The following is a 19304-nucleotide window of genomic DNA, read 5'->3' on the forward strand; positions in this document are numbered from 1 at the left end:
CTGTCTTCTAATCGATGGTTCGAATGTTTTCATATTTATAAACTTGACAAACATCACAAGTTTTGATCATACATGACACAAAATTTTGTTTGGATATCAGAAAAGCGTCTTAAAAATATCGTTTTATAATTGTTAAATCTTCGTTATTAACTATTTGATTTTTTATTTACTTAACCCGTGTAATACACGGGGTTATAACCTAGTTGTCAATAAAGAAAGAGCATGACTTGCGAGTGACTAAGAAATTTGTTACAAAACAAACGTACATGAACAAACGACATGCAAAAGACACATGAATATGATAATGTTAATGCATGAACGAGATTTGGAAACAATGGTTAACCACATAGCAAAGTAGTTATAATCTGTGTATGATGACATCACAAGTTTCTATTCAACTACTTGGTGTTGACAGAAAACAAAAATACAATAATTTTTACCAGTAAACAAATATTATAATATAAAATAAAATCAATAAAAACACCTCAAAAAAGTAATCGAATCAAGACAAATGAGCTCTTCTCTTTTGCTGTTTAAATTTCTTGCGGTTTGTCCAAATCGACGTCTCCCATTCCTGTATCTTCTTCCTCTTCACTGTCGTCATCTCCTTCAACTTCTTCATTTGCTTGACTAAGCTTCGCCATCCGTTCAGCCAGTAGTATATCCTCGCGTTCACTCACCTGAATCAATGTGCCATGTCATAATTATTTTTTTATTATTTATAAATAAAACATTTGTTTTGCACATTTTTTAAAAGTAAGATTTAGGGGCTGTTTGGCAACATCTGAATGGTTAAGTGTTGAACCAGTAAGAGAGGTCTGAACCATTAAGTGCTGAACCAGTAAGAGAGAGGTCTGAACCATTAAGAGCCTGTATAATGCTTAACCGTTCAGAGGCAAATGTCTGACCAATTCAGATTAGATGTCTTAACCCATTCAGACTATGTATAAATCTTAACCATTCCGAGGCAAATGTCTGAACCATTCAGACACATCTGCTCGTGAAACAAACAGTCTGAACCATTAAGTGTTGAACAGTAAGAGGTCTGAACCAGTAAGAGCCTCATTAAGAGGTAAACAAACAGCCCCTTACTGCAGTTAAAAGCTAGAATTGAAACTGACCGCTCTTGGTGCTTCCTTTACTGTGAGTTTTCCCTTGTGAAGCTCTATTTCTTCCGTACATGCAGCAATTGCTTTTGTGAGAACTGAAATCCCTTGCTCCTATCAACCATACAAGGTCATCAATTAGGGATTATAGAAATATGGCTACATAACATGAATTATATAACAGTAAACATCTGAAAGAACATTAGTTATTAATCATATGACTAAGATACATGAGAGTACGCCTTTATGAATTCTCTTCTTAAATGCTTAGTTTGTGTTCTGTTGTGATTGAAATAATGTCAATTTGATTAAGCTTGTTATATTTTACGTCCAAAAGTATGACATGTCTAGTGGCACCTAGGGCTCAGTTTGAGCCTATAATATCAGCCGAACCAAAAAGCCAGGCTTCACATTATAAAAAAACCAAACTGGCAGAACTAGTTTTAAGCCAAAATGGTTTGATTCCGCTAGCTTGGCATTTTATGCAAAGTTTTGTTAGTTAACATCAAAAACATATGAACAGTGTTCAAAAACAGAAAATAAATGATCTACTGGAAAGCGAAACACGCCATGCTAGGTCTCTAAAATTCAATAAGTGCTCATTTTGGATTGTTGAGGTACGATATACCATATAATGTGATACCACGTGCCCAATTATAATTGAGAAATTTCTACACCAGAATTCTAAAATATATTAATATTTAAAGAGGTCTCACAACAAATAGTCAACTCAAAAGCATGTATCCAATTAGACAACATGTCTACATTCAGACTGTATGCAATCCACTCCCAAAACCAAAACAAGCTACCTAATACAAAAGCCGTTAAAAATGTGTTGTGTTTGGACTTTGGAGTTAACTATTGGCTATGAGACATTGTGGAAGTTAGGATGTTGACCCCAGTAAAAAATGGTATTGATAATTATTTGGTACCGTGCACAACATTGTATCCGGAGCTATCCAAAATGAGCCTAACCCCTATATAATTTAGAGACCTAGAATACAAGTACGGAGTTCATTTAACACTCCATTTTTTTTGATCAAGTTCAAAATTGTCCGTATTCAATCAGATAGAAAATGCTCATGAACAGAAACAAAAAAAAAATATCATTACAACTCAACAATCAACCCCTGAAAGCTTGAGTTTCAAGCTTGTATATTTCTAAACAACTTTAATTTGAATTCAGCCTGATCGAAGTTAGTATTTTGTTTATGATGAATGACAATAACTGTTCACATCTATGTTGTCAAAGACGCAAGGCGCAGGCGAGGCGCATAGGCCTCGCCCGGAGCCTAGGCGCAAGACGCAAAAAAAGCGTGAGATTTTTTTAAGAAAAGCGAACATAGAGAAAGAAATATAAAAAATATGTTATGCTTTGAAAATAAATAAGATTCCACGTATAATTTAAAAAAAAAAAAAAAAACTATTATATATGCCATTTAAGATCATGTAGCTAATAGTTAGTATCAAAAGTTTAAAAACTTTAAAAATAACACTAAAAAATATGGTTTACAGCTGTAAAAAGATCTCTGATAGAATTAAGCCCGCGCTATTTACTCGTTGCGCCTTAGTGCGCCTTAGTCCGGGGCGTGCGCCTGAGCACCGCTTTTACAAAAAAAGCCCATATTTGCGCCTAAGCTGCCACCAGGCGCTATAGGCTCGTCTCACTGCGCCCGAGCGCCTAGGCGCGCGCCTAACGCGCTTTTGACAACATAGGTTCACTGTTCACATAACAATAGTTCAAAACTCAAGTACTACAAGTACATACAATATATCATATGGTTCAAGATAAAGTATGTTCTTCTAAGTTCTAAAGTGTATGAAGGGACAATTAGAATGCCATACAAGATTAAAAAAAAATGTGTATCTGACCAACCAATTTCGTTACGAAATATGTTGAGTAAAGGTCTAAAAGAATCATGTTCAGTAAAAATCATATTATCTGAAAGAAGCAGATGCTTAATTCAGAAATTTAGTTGAGTGTCTTGTGCATTATGATGCTAATACACCACCAAATAAGATGACACAACAAAAAAACAAGATAAAACGTAAACGACATACATGATAGATCATGTAAAAACAGTTAGCTTTTTCAAGATAAAACTAAGCTTCCAGATTAAAATAACACCGACGTCAAAACTACTACTTAACAATTGCATTAAAGAATAAGTAAAACATGACATTTTGTTTACCTTATCAAGAGTTTGGGTGATAAGAACATAAGATGGAGGAGCAACCAACTTGATTTTAACAGGGCAATCCTGATTCCCAGCAGCTTCCGCCTTCCGCATAGCCTCCTACAAAATAAATATATAATATCACTTGAAACTGTGTATATCTTACTTGTCAAATCATAACTTACTGAAAAACAATAATTAAATAAAACACCTTAATGTGAAGAACTCCATCAAACTGAAAGCATTTCATCTCAATATCTGCCCTGATCTTTAAAGGTTGTGGGGTCATCCTTCTTTTAATGTTCTTTACTAATGCATCTTTGACTTCTTCAGTCAAAGCAGGAACCACTTTCGTCACCTAATAATGAATAGGTTAAATGTGGTGATTATTGATGTGTGTGACTTGGATATAAAAAAAACACACAACGTACCTCGGTCCCATCTGGACCAATTTCTTTAATTTCGCGGGTAAGTGAATCAAGAATGGAGTCAGGGTCATTCACAACTAATTTAAATGCCTACAACCAATTAGAACAGTTATGAGATTTACACATAAATAGCTACAAAAAATTTATTAAGCAGTGAGCAGTGTTGTTGACAACCCACCTCAAATGCATGCCCATACTTCCGGTACAAAGGCCAACCAACGTGAATATACAGATCCTATCATTGTAAATATTACAAAACTGATCAGCTTCCATTAACAAACATGTACCAAATCTGAGTATAATGACTGCATCAACAGATGAAGCCCACATATATCAAACAGCTCAAATGGAAAAAAGAATAGAAACAAATGCAGATAACACTTCCAGTTTTGCACAAAAAAAAAAACCTTCAAAAACTAGAAATATAATTCATCTGCCTTGTTATTCGATTTATAGATTTATCAATGAGTACAATCATTCTGCGTATGTCAATTCAACGTAATAAAGTGATATGAGAAACACTCAAATACACCTAACATCTGAAATACTTAACCCCCTCTAAAGCTAAACCCTTTATCACCACACACCCAAACTTAAAACACCCAAACTTAACATTTGTTAACTTACCTTAAGTGTTGAAGTCAAAACGAAAAGGAAACCTTGCTTCTCAAAAACTAAACGTCAAATGTTTAGTTGTCCTAAATATAATAGATAAGATGGCAGTGCAACTGAGCAAAAAGCCTTGTTGATGGTTGGATAGAATAGTAACTTGTATCTCTGATAATTGAATCAGATGAGCCCAACTCTCATTATTACACACCCAAACTTAATATTTTTAACTTAGCTAATGTGCTGTGGTCAGAATGAAAAAGAGAACCTTGCTTCTAAATAACTAAAATTTTGATTTTTCTAGTAGTCCTAAAGGTAATAAGAAAAATGGCAATCCAACTGAACATAATGCTTGTATAGTAGTTTAAACTAGTAACTAGTACTAACTCAAACTCCTTAATATTGACTGTCTTGGTTCTTACGCTCATATGTTTGCTTATACTTAATCATGTGTCAGAGAGTGCAAAATTTTCCAATTTCCATGCCATCTACGAAACGTTTTACAAGCAAGTGAAGGTATCTTCATTTCTTAAAAGACACCTCCTTTGCAATCCCCCAAACTCAAGTTAGACACATACTTAGGCTCTCTAGAAACAATAATCACATCAAAATGATTCTAACAGCCCTATATAGATAAATGTAAAGACAGTAACATTAACCGTACTAGTTCTTATGCTCATATATTTGCTTAAAACTATTCATGTATTAAAGAGTAAAAAATATGTCATATCATCTACCATGTGTTTATCAGTTCTAAAATAGACCTTCCTTTACAAGCCCCCAAATTCAAGTTAGACACATACTTATGCTCTCTACAAACAATAAATCGACATCGAAACAGTTCCTAAATAGATAAATGTAAGTAATGTATCATCACACATTAAAGCATTTATCAAATAGCAATCAAGTTCAAGTCAAATAAATCTACAATTAGTTACCTCAAGATCAATCTGCATAGTTTCAGCCACATGTCGCATAATCGAGTGAACAAGCTTACTCTTATTATACCTATCTTCACAAATCTGAATATCCTCTTCAGAAACCCTGCGCTTACTCAAATTCACATATCCTTTCTCTTCATCAACATGAAGAACCATAACAGGCTCCGTACGGCCTACCTTAATCAAGCTATTGATACTCCTAATACGACGTCGTGAGAGCTCAGACAACAGAATCATACCTTCGATGTTGTTGTACTCGAGTAGCGAGACGTAGGCGCACATCTCGCCGATGCTTTTGACCTGAATCATTACGGCCATATCGACGTCCGGAAACCTGGCTTCGTACATACGGCACTCGAGATTTGGGGTGCTGGACGCCATTGTTGAAGGTTGAAGGATGAAGGGATGAGTTAGGGTTTTAATGAGGAAGTTACTGGAATTAAGAGACTGATCGGAAAAGATTTGAGTGTGTGTGTTTTTAGGGTTTTATAAAGGGTTTGTTTGTGTATTGATGTTGGGCCGCGTAACGGCACTTTGGTTGCGCTAGATGTGTTTTTTTTTTAGTGTTTGGGTTGATTGTTATTACTATTTACCAAAGACAAACTCGGTGGATACCCAACGGCTTTGCCACCCCTCCCCCCATACTTTCCCAATATTATAATTTTAGCCCTTTAACTTTAGTACTTTCAAAGTTTCATAAAGAGTTAAATGCTTGGTTGGTCCATGTGCTTTGCGAAAATTACAGACTTGGTTCTAGTGGTTCACTAATTACAGAGTTGGTCCTAATAGTTGTAATTTTTGCACTCGGGTAGTCCTTATCACTAACTTAGGTTAAGTTTTTCGGTTAAGTTTGTGTGAAATAACCAGATTACCCATGAACAATAAAAAATTAAAAGAGATGGCCCACCCTCATAAAAACAATTAAAGGACATTTTTTTCTTTCTCTAAACCATCTTCTTTGTATTTCCCTTTACCATCCAAAATCACCTCAACTCCTATGGCCACCACCATCACCAGCCGGCCACCATAACCGTTGACCACATCGCCTGAAAAACAAACATAACCTTGTGTGCGTCGTCGATTCCGGCTGCTACATCAAAAATATCTTCAGATTGTTGTCACCGGATACATTTAATCTAGAAACAGGTGCCGTTTTTTTATTCTAGATCGAGCTCTGGTCGGATCTGATCTGAATACACGTTGACCGACAGTCAGATCTGAATCGAAATGGTCGGATCTGAACTGAATCCGAAACGTCCGTTTGTTAATGAAGTGAATCTGAATAGGAATTATTTCTTGCGTATATGGAGATGCGATTATTGCAATTTGATTGTTTGATTTGTTTTCTGTTGTGTATACAGTGTGTGGTTATATTGGACTGGATTTCATGGAGTAGTTTGAGTTAAGTTAGGATAAACATCTGATGGTGTAATGATTACAATGGAAAAGCAAAACAATCTGGCATGAAAGCAACATCATATTTATGGAACATAACCAAGGAAAGGTACTTGCAGAGTGTTTTAAAAACCAAAATTATGTTATTATTAAGATAGAGGGGATGCAGGTAATGTGTTTTGGGGTTTCCGCAAATGGAGTAAAATTGAGTTTAAGAATTACAGTGGCGCAACGGTAGTGGCAGTGGTGTAGTGCTTGCGTGTGGTGGTCAGAATGTTTGTGATGGAGGTGGGGTTGGGTAGTGGTGGGTGGTAGACTGGTAGGGATGATGGTGATTTGAGGTTGAAGAAGAAGTAGTTTGGGACCACAAATATTTAAATATTGTTTTAATATAACTATTTTTTTTAATAAATAAGGGTATATTGGTCATTTAACATAGACTTAAGTGAGAAATCTAACACAGGTTAGTGATAGGTACCACCCGATTGCAAAAATTACAACTATTAGGACCAAGTCTGTAACTAGTCAACCATTAGGATCAAGTCTGCAAATTTCGTAAACCACAGGGACCAACCAGACATTTAACTCTTTCATAAAATGATAAATTTAGTCTCTAAATTACTGTATTTTACAAATTACTTTGCTTTTGACACTCTAACTTTGTGGTAGTTTGTTTTTCGACCCCAACTTTGTTATAGTTTCTTTCTTACCCCAAAACTTGATTAATTTGTTTTTCTTTTTTAATAAGGTTAGATAGAGTTAACGAGATTAGACCATTTCATTGAGGTGACACCTAGGTATAGTTAAGAAGGGTTAAAAACCTATTATAATTCCATCAACTTGCAAGCCACATAATTCTACCGAATCATACTCACATATAACTACCAGTACAATCTAAAGCAAATAACTACCATTCTTCCAACACATGGCCAACATAGCTAAACATGTCTTCCTATATATTTTATGTTATACTAATACAACAAATGATATATAAAACCTATCATCTAAATTTTTTTGAAGTATAATTTTTTACAACTAAATATGGATGAGCTTGATATCGTACCAGTACTGAATCGTACTGACCCCAAATATCGTCAAAAATAGGTACTAGTACCAAAAGTGCTTGGTACGGTACGATATTCCAAGGTAAATCAATCCAAATGTACTATACCGAATCGAAGGTACCGATCCTGAAAAACACAAAAGTGGGTACCACCGAAAATGGTTCGTTACGGTACGTTCGGTACTAAACCGGCACGATTCGGGTTTGATTCTCGGTACCGTTTACTCATCCTAGCCATAGTCCTTAGTACTAGACAACTAGATCATAGATATATATTATTTATATGCAATTTTATTTTCTTCATATACAAATAAAGTTCATAATTGAATAGCAGATTTTAAAGTTTGGTGAGGCAAAATATGATGTGTACCAATTACTATGGTATGAAGTCCAAGTGTGCTCCTACTCCCATAACTTCTTTTTACCCACTCACGTTACACCTCTAACGCTTTCAATACGAACAAATGTCTTGTCATTTTTATCATATTTAATTGACGCTCATAACATTTTCAAATTTATTTTCATAAATCACAAAACTCATTTTTACCAAAACAAACAAAACCCGTGGCGTCAATGTTCCCTTGTTCACTTTTCACTACAAAACCTATATGTTATTCCACCTTCAATCTCAAATCGAAACCACCCAACCTAAAACCCTAAAATTTCACCACCAACACCAACACATTCACGTGTTATTGACTAATGATTAGCATATTAAACTTGAGAAGTGAAGGAAAATTTATTTAGTTATTTATTTGTTTATTTTTTAAATTCTCATATTGTCAAACATGTATTTTAGTATTTTATTGTATAGCTCAGTTGGTCAGTGAATTTTCCACTAAGTGGTTTCCTCCTGGGAAGTATTAGGTTCGATTCCTAGTAAGTGCAAATTATATAACTATGAGAGAGCACCTGTGAGTGAGATTCGACCGGGGGGGGGGGGGGGTGTTTAAACGACATATGCTGGCCTTTTGGAGTAAACTGGAAATCCAGTTGATTTGTCGTTAAAAAAATGTGTTTTAGTCCTTGAATCCAGTTTTTTCGTGTATTTACACTAGCAGGGAAATCATGTAATCACTTTAGAGCAATTGCATATAATTTACTATACACGATTTTCTTTTTTATACTTTTAAACTAAACATCATGCTTAAGTATATGAATTAAATAGAAAGATAAAAGAGTGAATTGCAAGGATTGTCCTTTATCTTTATACCCATTTGCAGCTGCTGTCCTTTATGTTTAAAATTGACGAGTTTTGTACTTTATGTTTTCAAATCATACACGTTTTGTCCTTTAGCCCTAACCCAGTTAGATTTTTCTGTTAGATCTGGTCATATGCAATGCGCATGAGGGTAAAATTGTCTTTTCACCCTATTCTTAAAAAATACGTATAAAAGAAAAAAAATATTATATATCATCACAAAACTCCCTTCTTTTCCAAATCTCCAACAGATCCCACCATTCTCATCCCACAATCTTCCCCTTCGATTTCACCATTTTTAGTTTTTCACCCCATCGATCGTTGGGTTGCATCTGCAGCACATCATCCAACACCCACCACCACCAAACCTCATCAACCCCCTCATCCCAAATCATCCGGATTAACATCCCCATTAAAGCTCCATTCATTTAATTTCTTTCTAATTTCCATTGTAGCTTTCTTTATTAGTTGGCTCTTGATACTACTGGTATTCGCAACATCTTTCTTTACCTCAATTGGCCCCCTTTTGTTATTTTCAACAGCCCTGTTATCATCCTGCTTTGCTTTAGTTTCTTTTTTAGAAATCTTTCTTCTCAAATCTTCTTCTCTATTATAAGCTTCTTCTCTATCCCTTTTTACTGTACCTGGGCTGTTCGTTTTTATAAAACGGCTCCACTGGGAGCTCCTACCATCACCCGAGGAGCACCTCCCGAACTTCATCATCAGAGGAAAAAAAGAAGCAAGGTGATAGGAAACAAGGTCTTACCGGAAATTTTGCTGGAAAATAACCCACCACCGCCGCTGTCTCCTCCGTCGCTCCTCCGCAGACGGCGGCAGAGCTGCCGCCGTCACCCTCTTCTTCTCTCTGCTACCCCCTTCTCTTCCCGATTCTCTCTCTCATCTCTGTTCTTCGGCCTCTCCACTGCTGATCTGGACCGGCTGTGGGCGCTCATGGCCGGCTGGTGACCTCTGGTTGTCGGATTAACGAAGATCGGAGGGTGTAGTGAAATGAGATGTGTGAGAGCATTTGGAAATTAGGGTTTATGTTTGCAGAGCATATGATTTGGGTGTTGGAGGTTTGGTGATGGTGGGTGTTGGATGATATATAATATTTTTTTTATATGTATTTTTAAAGAATAGAGTGAAAAGACAATTTTACCCTCAAGTGCATTGCATATAACCAGATTTGATAGAAAAATCTAATTGGGTTAGGGCTAAAGGACAAAACGTGTATGATTTGAAAACATAAAGTACAAAACTCGTCAATTTTAAACATAAAGGACAGCGCCTGCAAATGGATATAAAGATAAAGGACAATCCTTGCAATTCACTCAAGATAAAAAAACTTTCACTTCTGATTTCTCACGTCTAACATCTTAAAACTTATTTGTATTTGATATACACTCTATATATATTATTTTGTTTATTCTTTACTTTGATTTTGTTATCTTTTCGACTTAATTATTCTTTTCACACTAAAATTTTACACAAGTTAACCGTCGCGAACATGATTCATTATTTTTACATCTATTTTTTTACACAAGTTAACCGTTGCGAGTTAATTATTCTTTTCACACTAAAATTTCCGGTTAAAAAAAAATTATATCAAAATAAAATATTCCCTTATTCACTCGCCACTATAAAACCAATCTGTTCATCCACCTTCACTCTCAAATCGAAACCCTCAAAACCTAAAACCCTGAAACTCCACCACCACATTCACCGATGTCAACAACGACATCACTCGCAAACTCTGACTGCCGGATGTACGAAGCCCGGTATCCGGAGGTTGACACGCCGGTGATGATTCAAGTAAAAGAAATCGGAGATGTTGCCACACACGTATCACTTCTCGAATACAACAACATCGAAGGCATGATCCTGTTATCGGATCTCTCACGACGTCGTATTCGGAGCGTTGGAAGCTTGATCAAAGTCGGCCGTATTGAACCGGCTATGGTGCTTCGTGTTAATGCGGAGAAAGGTTATATTGATTTGAGTAAGAAACGGTTATCGGAACAGGATGTTCAGATTTGTGAAGAGAGGTATAATAAGAGCAAGCTTGTGCACTCGATTATGCGGCATGTTGCTGAGACTATGAATGTTGATCTAGAGGTAAGTTTACTGGATTTGTGTTGAATTTGAACTTGTGGTGGATAGAATGATAGTTGATTGCTGATGTTTGTACATAGTTATGATCTGTTCATAGCAAATTGGATCTTATGATTGATAACTGAGTTATGTGTGTTGGTGAGGGAACAATTGGGGGTTAATTTAGGGTTTATTGTATATGCCATAGCGCCTGCTTGAGTAAATGTATGTATCATAGTTATCGAAGGCACTAAGCGCTAGCGCTATAAACTTGCTTCCTGCATCGTTGGAGTAAGCGTTTTTAAGATATGTTAATAAGTGTAGGCAGTTCTTGATCTTTGTGAGGCATTGCGGCCTGGAGGGAGTGATAATAGATATAGTGTAATAGTTGTAGGGTGCATTAAGCTGCTGCTAATGTTGGATTAATGATTGAAGATACAGACGTCACATCTGTTAATCTACTAAGTAAGGTGTTACATCCTGTAGTTTACTTTTTAGAAATGATAATTGACATTTATGTTCCCATATCAATCTCTTTAAATAACCCCATAGGCCCATACAAGGAATCAAGGATAGGTTTGTCCCTCATCTACTTCCATTTGTAGATAAGTCCTTAAAGCCTATAAGCTATAAAGGTGGTAAACCATCAAAACCCAATTGGTATAGAATTCACTAACTAATAGATATATAATCAAACTTTTAAGTCACTTTGTCGTCTACGCACGTGCAAAACTTAAAATGGACTACTCAATACTTTCATTTGATGATATATAATCAAACTTTTAACTTGCAAGAACCTAGAGAAGGGGGGGGGGGGGGATAGGTTATTCTTGTTCTACGATTGATTATCTTCTAAATTTCTTTGAACAACCCTCAAGAACCAATAAATAGAAAGAGTAGAGTTAGAAGGAATGAAGGATATCACCACACATACACATGGATGCATAGTGGTTCGTGTGGATGTTAACAAAGCAATCTTACATCCACTCCTTGGTCTTCAACCAAGAGGAGTTCGTCACTATCATCTCTCTAAGAATAGGTAAAGATCACCTTGTACAATCTTTTCTCTATGTTGGTAGAGATCGCCAATAACTTCTCCATAATCACAATTTTCAGAAATTAGGGATCACCGAAGACTTATCTTGGATTACACTTGTTAGGGATCACCAATGATGACTTCTCTCTGATATGGTTAAGATCACCACTCAGTTATAAATTTTTAGGAAGAATGATCACTCAAACAACTTTCCTCACAAACAACTTAGTCTTTAGCTAATGTATGATCATTAATCTACTTTAAGAAATATGTTAGGAAGAATGATCACTCAAGAATGATTGTTCATTGCATGAGTTAATTGAATAAATCATGAAACTTGAAAGATGTGTTGGGCATGGCCAAAGTGTTTGCCCTTTAGTCTAAGTTTAACACATCGTACCAGTGGCTTGGCTTTTTAGAATTAGTTTAAAAAATGTGTTAGTTTGTACAACTCAATTTTTTTTAAAGATCATCAAAGTCCTAAGTTCTAACACACTCATTAAACCTTTTCTTGAATAAGTTTTGATCCGAGGATGATTATGAACATATGGTTGTTCAGAACTGCCGTATATATCACATAATCTTAACTTTTGTTATCTCATCAAGAGAGTTGCATTCTAAATGTATTTTATGTATGCACTAACAAAACACATAGGTGAAATGTCATGTCCAACTTTCAACTTATGAAATACTAGTTTTAATGACAGGATTTGTACATCCATGTTGGCTGGCCTTTGTATCGAAAATATGGGCATGCATTTGAGGTTAGATCTTCTTCACTTGTGAATCTTCGATCTTATTTTTCTACGGTTATGGTTATCTATGTTGAATTGTTGATACAACGATACTTTTCCTTGTTGTTTGCAGGCCTTCAAGTCGATCGTTAATGATCCTGATTCTGTGCTTAAGTCACTCACTCGCGAGGTTAAAGAAACTGGTCCAGATGGGAAGGAGGTAATTAATTATGCAAGCCTTTGATTTTTTTTTGCGGTTTACCATGCTGTTCATAGTAAATAGTATCTAATTTATCTCATGTTGTAGGTGACTAAGGTGGTTCCTGCCATGTCAGAAGATGTAAAAGAGGCTTTGGTTAGAAACATCAGAAGACGTATGACCCCACAACCATTGAAAATTCGTGCAGATATTGAGATGAAATGCTTTGATTATGACGGTGTCCTCCACATTAAGGTTTTTCTTTTTCTTTTTCCATATATATATTACAAAAATGCTCATTTTAAGAATTGTTTGCTGTAACAGGAAGCCATGAGAAAAGCTGAAGCAGCTGGCACTAAAGATTGCCCAGTGAAAATTAAATTGGTTGCTCCGCCGGCTTATGTTCTCAACACTCAGACTCTAGACAAGGTAATTCACTAATTCTACATGATAACATTCACATCATTTATTAATAGAACTGTTTTGTTCTTCACATACATATAGCATTAATTTTTACACCTTCCCTATCAAAGGCTTAATAGGTCTGTAAATGAACCGAACGAACACGAACACGAACACGAACACAAACATATAATCGAACAAATTTTTTTTGTTCATGTTCGTTTATTAAGAAAATAGGCATGTTCGTGTTCATTTATGTTTGTTCGTTTAAAACTTAAACGAACAGTTCACGAATAGAAACAAATAACTTAAACGAACACAATTTAACATTCAATAAACAACACAAATGAACATTATTGAAGAAACATAATTGAACATAATTTACTAAAAATAAATATTTTTTATATAAATTAGTGATTAATTACGATAATTTGCATCGGAAAACCCATTTTTTATTGCTAGAAAGCCCAATTACCAATTAGTTATATTTATTTAAGTAGTTAGAAAGTTCTTTTTATGTTTAATATTTATATAGATATAACTACTTGTGTATTTAAGTTGAAACGGACATAAACGAACGAACATAAACAATGTAAATAAACGAACATAAACAGACGTTTATGAACATAAATGAACGAATACAATGTGTGTTCATGTTCGTTCGTTTAATTAAATGAACAAAAAGTTGTGTTCATGTTCGTTCGTTTATTAAATAAACGAACATAAACGAACTTCCGCTGAACAAGTTCATGAAAGTTCAGTTCGTTTACAGGCCTAGGTGGCTTATAAAACTCAATCCTTGTGGATCTTTAAGTGCTTCTATGGTTAGCCATGTGCAAGGACCATTTGGTCTATTTTATCTATTCATTTTATAAACTATTTCAGCATCTCTGCTGTAATTGATATTGTTAGAAATAGTTGAATTGATGGAAGCTTATGTTTTTGTACCAGGAACAAGGGATAAAAGTTCTTACTCAGGCAATTGACGCCTGTTCTGCTACAATTGCACGCCATAAAGGAAAACTTACCGTAAAAGAGCCACCTCGAGCAGTAAGCATTAAATATCTTTCATACCCTACTATTGCTAGTTAAATGATTGACGTGTCACACTCATCCTCAAAAAAAAAAAAAAAAAAGAAAAGAAAGAAACGGTGCAACACAACCATTTTACCCGCTATAGAAGGTTACTTACGTACAATGGTTTAAAAATGAAAGTATGATACATACAATGGAGGAAAACATTTTTCCCTACATACAATGATAAAAAGGTTAAAGCAAGTTACACTCACCCTTGGCTAACCCTCTATTTATGCTAATACTTAGGGCTGCAAACGAACCGAACGAACACAAACAATACCATGTTCGCTTTCATCTGTTAAAAAATATATGTGTTCACGAATGTTCATGAACACTTGCCGAGCGAGATTTTATGTCCGTATTTGTTTGTTAAGGAAATGAACGAGTTCGTGTTTGTTTGTTAATTTTAGGCAGTGAACGTTGATGAACACAAATGAACACAAACAAGCGTTCATGAACATAATTTATAATACACTAACACTTGTTAAATATTTTATTTGTCGGAATTCTGAAGTATTTAAATAAAATATAAAATATAAAAACACTAATGAACTATCGAACACAATCAAACATAAATGAACATGTTACCGAACGTTCACGAACATGAATGAACGAACGCGGCCTCTGTTCATGTTTGTTCATTTAACTAAACGAATGGAATTTCTTTTTGTTTGTTTAATAAACGAACGGACACAAACTTCCTGCCGAACGGTTCACGAACAGTTTGGTTCGTTTGCAGCCCTACCAATGCTTATATGGTTGTCGTGTTACACTGGCCAAACTTTTTTTATTCGATGTTACAACGGGAGACAAATGTTCTAGCTATTAGTTATTATCGGGAACAAATTATAATATTCTTCTCGATACTGTAATGAATTGTATAGGTGAGCGAACGGGAGGACAAACTGCTTGCGGAACAGATGGCTAAACTTGGACGGGCAAACGCAGAGGTAAGTGGTGATGAAGATAGTGAAGTAGAAGAGGATACTGGGATGGGTTCTGTTGACCTGGAGAGTTCAAGTTCCGGGATCACAGATTAGAGATATATAGTCAATTGGTTGATGTGATAACTGTGGTCAGGTGATAACATATGTGGATTTCGAGATTCACATTTGTTAAATTTTGTTGTTTATTGTGTATTTTTGTTGGCATATATTCTACGTTTGCTTGAATTGAGGTTTATAAACTGAGCTTTTGGTGGTTACAATTGTCATATTTGCATTTTGTGTTAGCGTTATTGCTACGTGCTTTCTTGGAAGGCTGCTTCTTGGTGTATGTCTAAAGAATCTTTGTAACGGTTAAAAACTAGGGCTGTTCATAAAGCTCGCGACTCGTAGCTCGCTCGAAAGAAGCTTGAGAAAAACTAGCTAAAAAAACTAAATTTGAGATGATGTGAACCAAGCTGGCTCATTTTGTAACCAAGTCCAGCTCGAGCTAAGCTCGGCTCGGCCCATGGCTCGGCTCGTTGGCTCGTTATTAGGCTCGTTTAACTCCGACGTAAAGTTCAAGCCAAGTTTAACCGCCTGAATTAATTTCGAGCTTGAGCTCGACCCCACCCTGGCTCGACTCGTTTACAGCCCTATTAAAAACTGATAATGCATATAAACCTTTGTATTTGCGACGTCGTGAACATTCCTTTTAATGCGAACACAGCTAGAAAAACATGATCTTTTTGTGGACTTGTTACGTAAAAAGTTTTCAAACATGTATATATTAAGAATGAATCAAATAAACATATGATCAAACACATAAAGGCTTGAGTTTAGTAATGGGTAATTTTAATACTTGAAAAAAATTTAGAAAGAATTTGTAGTATAGCTTAATAAAATTTATATATTTATTATATATAAAAATAATAAATAAAAATGTGTAATTTTTATTCGAATTTCGAATCGAATCGAATTTGAAATTATAAATTCGTATTCGATTCGTATTCGATTTACTTGACTCGAATTGAATCGAATTCGAATTCGAATTCTTATAATCGAAACGAATTCTTGATAATCGAATCGAATTTAAACGAATTTCAAATTTTTCGAATTCGAAACGAATCCTGAACACCCCTACCCTTGGGGCCCGTCCCGTCGCCAACGTCGCCCATCCGATAGGGAAGACGTTCCTCTCTCTTTCTTTATCCAACACATATGTACATACACACATGTATATATAAAGGGGAGTTAATTACTGTTTTTGTCCATGTGGTTTGTCAAGAATCACTATTTCAGTCCATTAGTTTAAAAATTGCGATTTCAGTCCCTGTAGTTTCGCTTTCGTAACCATTTCAGTCCACCTCGTAACCATTTCAGTCCCTGTACTTAACAGAATAATGGATTGAAATGGTTACAAAAGTGAAACCACAGGGACTGAAATGGTTACGAAAGTGAAACCATAGGGACTGAAATCGCAATTTTTAAACTAATGGACTGAAATAGTGATTTTTGACAAACTACGGGGACGAAAACAGTAATTAACTCTATAAAGGGGCTTATCACCCACACCCTAGGCCCATCCCTTGGGGCTCATCCTCACCCCAAGACCCTAGTACCCTACCCTCCTCCACACCCAATAGCCTAAGAGGACCCGGGGTGGTCCGTGTTCGGCCCCCCATCACGAGTGATGGGCTTTTGCTACACCGCCGCCACCAACAATATAACGCGTGGAAATGTAAACGCGTGCTGGCCATAACGCGTTGAACTTTTGAGTTTTATAGGGTATGACTTGTACATTGTGCATTAATACTTGTATATTGGAATCCCCATTACTAGTGATTCCACCCCTAGTCCATTTCTATCACTAGTGATGGAAATATGGTTGATGACATGGCATTAGTTGATTGGATAGTGGGAGTGATGGAATCCATCACTAGTGATTCCACCCCTAGTCCCCTAATGGTATAGCATGCGTTCATTTACACTACAACTTTCATGAAACCATCCAGAAAGTCAATCTTGCTTGAGCGGTTGATTTACAAATGTCTTCGTTTCTTTGATAACCGTTAATAACTAATGTTTATGTTTTCAAACATAAGAAAGCTACATTGTGCTTAAACTTCTCCTATAAATAGGCAACTTTCATGATAAACATTAGTGTATCAAGCCCTTGATTGTAAGCACACCGGCTCTTTCACATCAATGGCAATGAAATCTATTACCTTAATCACCGTTTTGGTCGTCGTTTTAGCAGCAACACAAGCAAAAGCCCAACGACTCCCTGCAATTCGTTTGTTTAACATCACTGGAAATGTATTTTGTTCTGTGAATGGCAGTATTGCAGTTAACGGCACTGGCATAATCCCCCCTCCCTTCCCAAGTAAGATTATTAGTATTCCAGTTTTATAGTTCATACTCTTGTCGCATCAATGTATATATGTGTGGGCGCTCGAGGGGCAAAAATGAAAATGCACTAGTTTTAACGTTATTTTACTAATTTCGTGAAAATAACGTTAAAAGAGGGGGATGGTTAATCATCATGTGGTGGCGTTGATAGCCGAAAGACAAAAGGGTACTTGCACTAATCGGTCTTTTTTTTTTTAAAACAAACACCACCACCACTGTGTATATTTGCTTTTATTGACAATTAAAACATACATTATAAACTTTTTGTAATCTTTAAAGAATAACGAAATGCACGTGTGTATGTGATTTCTATATATTTCCTTGTTGACAGATGCTCTAGTTCAACTGTCATGTAACGGAATTCTGAGAGGCTTAGCGATAACAAACCGAGCGGGAACATTCAACATCGTTGTGAGTCCGATTCAAGTTTCGCTCAACAACCTTTTATCATCTTGTAGGCTGGTTGTTGCTACACCGCTCTCCAATTGTAACGTAACACTACCTTCAAATGGAACTCTACAAGCCCCAATACAACTCGCGGGGACAACAGTGATTGGGCTTTTGATTAACATCACACAATTCGTCGCGGGGGTATTCCGACTTATTGGAGCTCAGTGATTCCAAATTGCATCTATATACTTACTATATGAATAAAGGAAGATGTTGACTTCTCTAATATCTTTCCATTTCTAATGTTTGTCAATATGTCTTAAGTAACATGATATACCTATATATTGAATAAATGAAGGAAGATATTGATTAGTATTAAGATGGTGCACTATATTCTTGATAAACCTAAATAAAACTTAAAGTATAATGGTTAAAGTTGACCAAAAAGCCTCTATGAAGCTCCTTTCATATTACATAAGCCAAAATTAGTGAGCATCAAAATCAACAATCACAACACAAGCAATACATATATGTGTGTGTATCCAACAACCAACATGTTTTTGACAATGAGCGTCAACACTAACTTATAATGCACTGACTGGGTATAAAATAACCGTTATTTTATTCAATGAAAAATATTTTACCTCTTAGTTATTATCTGGAACAATGATAATGTTTTTCGATGTTGTCATAATATTTGGAATATGTCTAAAGAATCTTTGTAGCAGTCGGGAAACGACGAAATGGGAACGAAAAGATTGTGTTAATGTTTTGCGCTAAGAAGTTGGGTCTTGGAAAGTTCACTATTCTAAGAAGTTAGGTTGTAGAGTGTTCAAAATTTGGTTTAGATGTGAATAAACATAATTTGAGTTGAACATAATTCAAAGTTTCAAACTATGAATTTGAATTCATTGTTCATATTACAGTTTTCGGATTGGATTTGTCATTTTTAACCGAACCCACACAAATTCAAAAATAATAGATGTTTTTTAAATCTTTTTTTCTATGTATTATTTTTATTTATTTGTATTGTATATTGTTGTAATTTGTTATTTTTTTCTCATAGTTTGATTTGATTTGAATCAACCCAACAACTTGATTAAAAAAAAAAAAACTAAAA

General features: G+C 35.5%; 3 protein-coding genes across 3 annotated transcripts; 2 read left to right on the forward strand and 1 right to left on the reverse strand.

Annotated features, from left to right (window-relative positions):
* Positions 1 to 307: 307 nt before the first annotated feature.
* Positions 308 to 5991, reverse strand: LOC110930712 (eukaryotic translation initiation factor 2 subunit alpha homolog). The gene is made up of 7 exons (XM_022174068.2): positions 5259 to 5991; positions 3890 to 3946; positions 3715 to 3801; positions 3495 to 3641; positions 3299 to 3403; positions 1122 to 1220; positions 308 to 680 (listed from the first exon to the last, which is right to left on the reverse strand). Exons 1-7 carry the CDS (start codon positions 5640 to 5642, stop codon positions 534 to 536), a joined length of 1026 nt encoding a protein of 341 aa, XP_022029760.1. The 5' UTR covers positions 5643 to 5991; the 3' UTR covers positions 308 to 533.
* A 4572-nt stretch (positions 5992 to 10563) lies between these two features.
* Positions 10564 to 15672, forward strand: LOC110930710 (eukaryotic translation initiation factor 2 subunit alpha homolog). Its single transcript, XM_022174067.2, has 7 exons — positions 10564 to 11035; positions 12755 to 12811; positions 12915 to 13001; positions 13089 to 13235; positions 13305 to 13409; positions 14334 to 14432; positions 15344 to 15672. The coding sequence occupies exons 1-7, from the start codon at positions 10646 to 10648 to the stop codon at positions 15497 to 15499; spliced, it is 1041 nt and encodes a 346-aa protein (XP_022029759.1). The 5' UTR covers positions 10564 to 10645; the 3' UTR covers positions 15500 to 15672.
* Positions 15673 to 17536: 1864 nt separating this feature from the next.
* LOC110930709 (phylloplanin) lies at positions 17537 to 18563 on the forward strand. The gene is made up of 2 exons (XM_022174066.2): positions 17537 to 17768; positions 18126 to 18563. The coding sequence occupies exons 1-2, from the start codon at positions 17591 to 17593 to the stop codon at positions 18410 to 18412; spliced, it is 465 nt and encodes a 154-aa protein (XP_022029758.1). The 5' UTR covers positions 17537 to 17590; the 3' UTR covers positions 18413 to 18563.
* Positions 18564 to 19304: the final 741 nt, after the last annotated feature.

Source organism: Helianthus annuus, chromosome 3, assembly GCF_002127325.2.
Source record: "Helianthus annuus cultivar XRQ/B chromosome 3, HanXRQr2.0-SUNRISE, whole genome shotgun sequence".
NCBI classification, from domain to species: domain Eukaryota; kingdom Viridiplantae; phylum Streptophyta; class Magnoliopsida; order Asterales; family Asteraceae; genus Helianthus; species Helianthus annuus.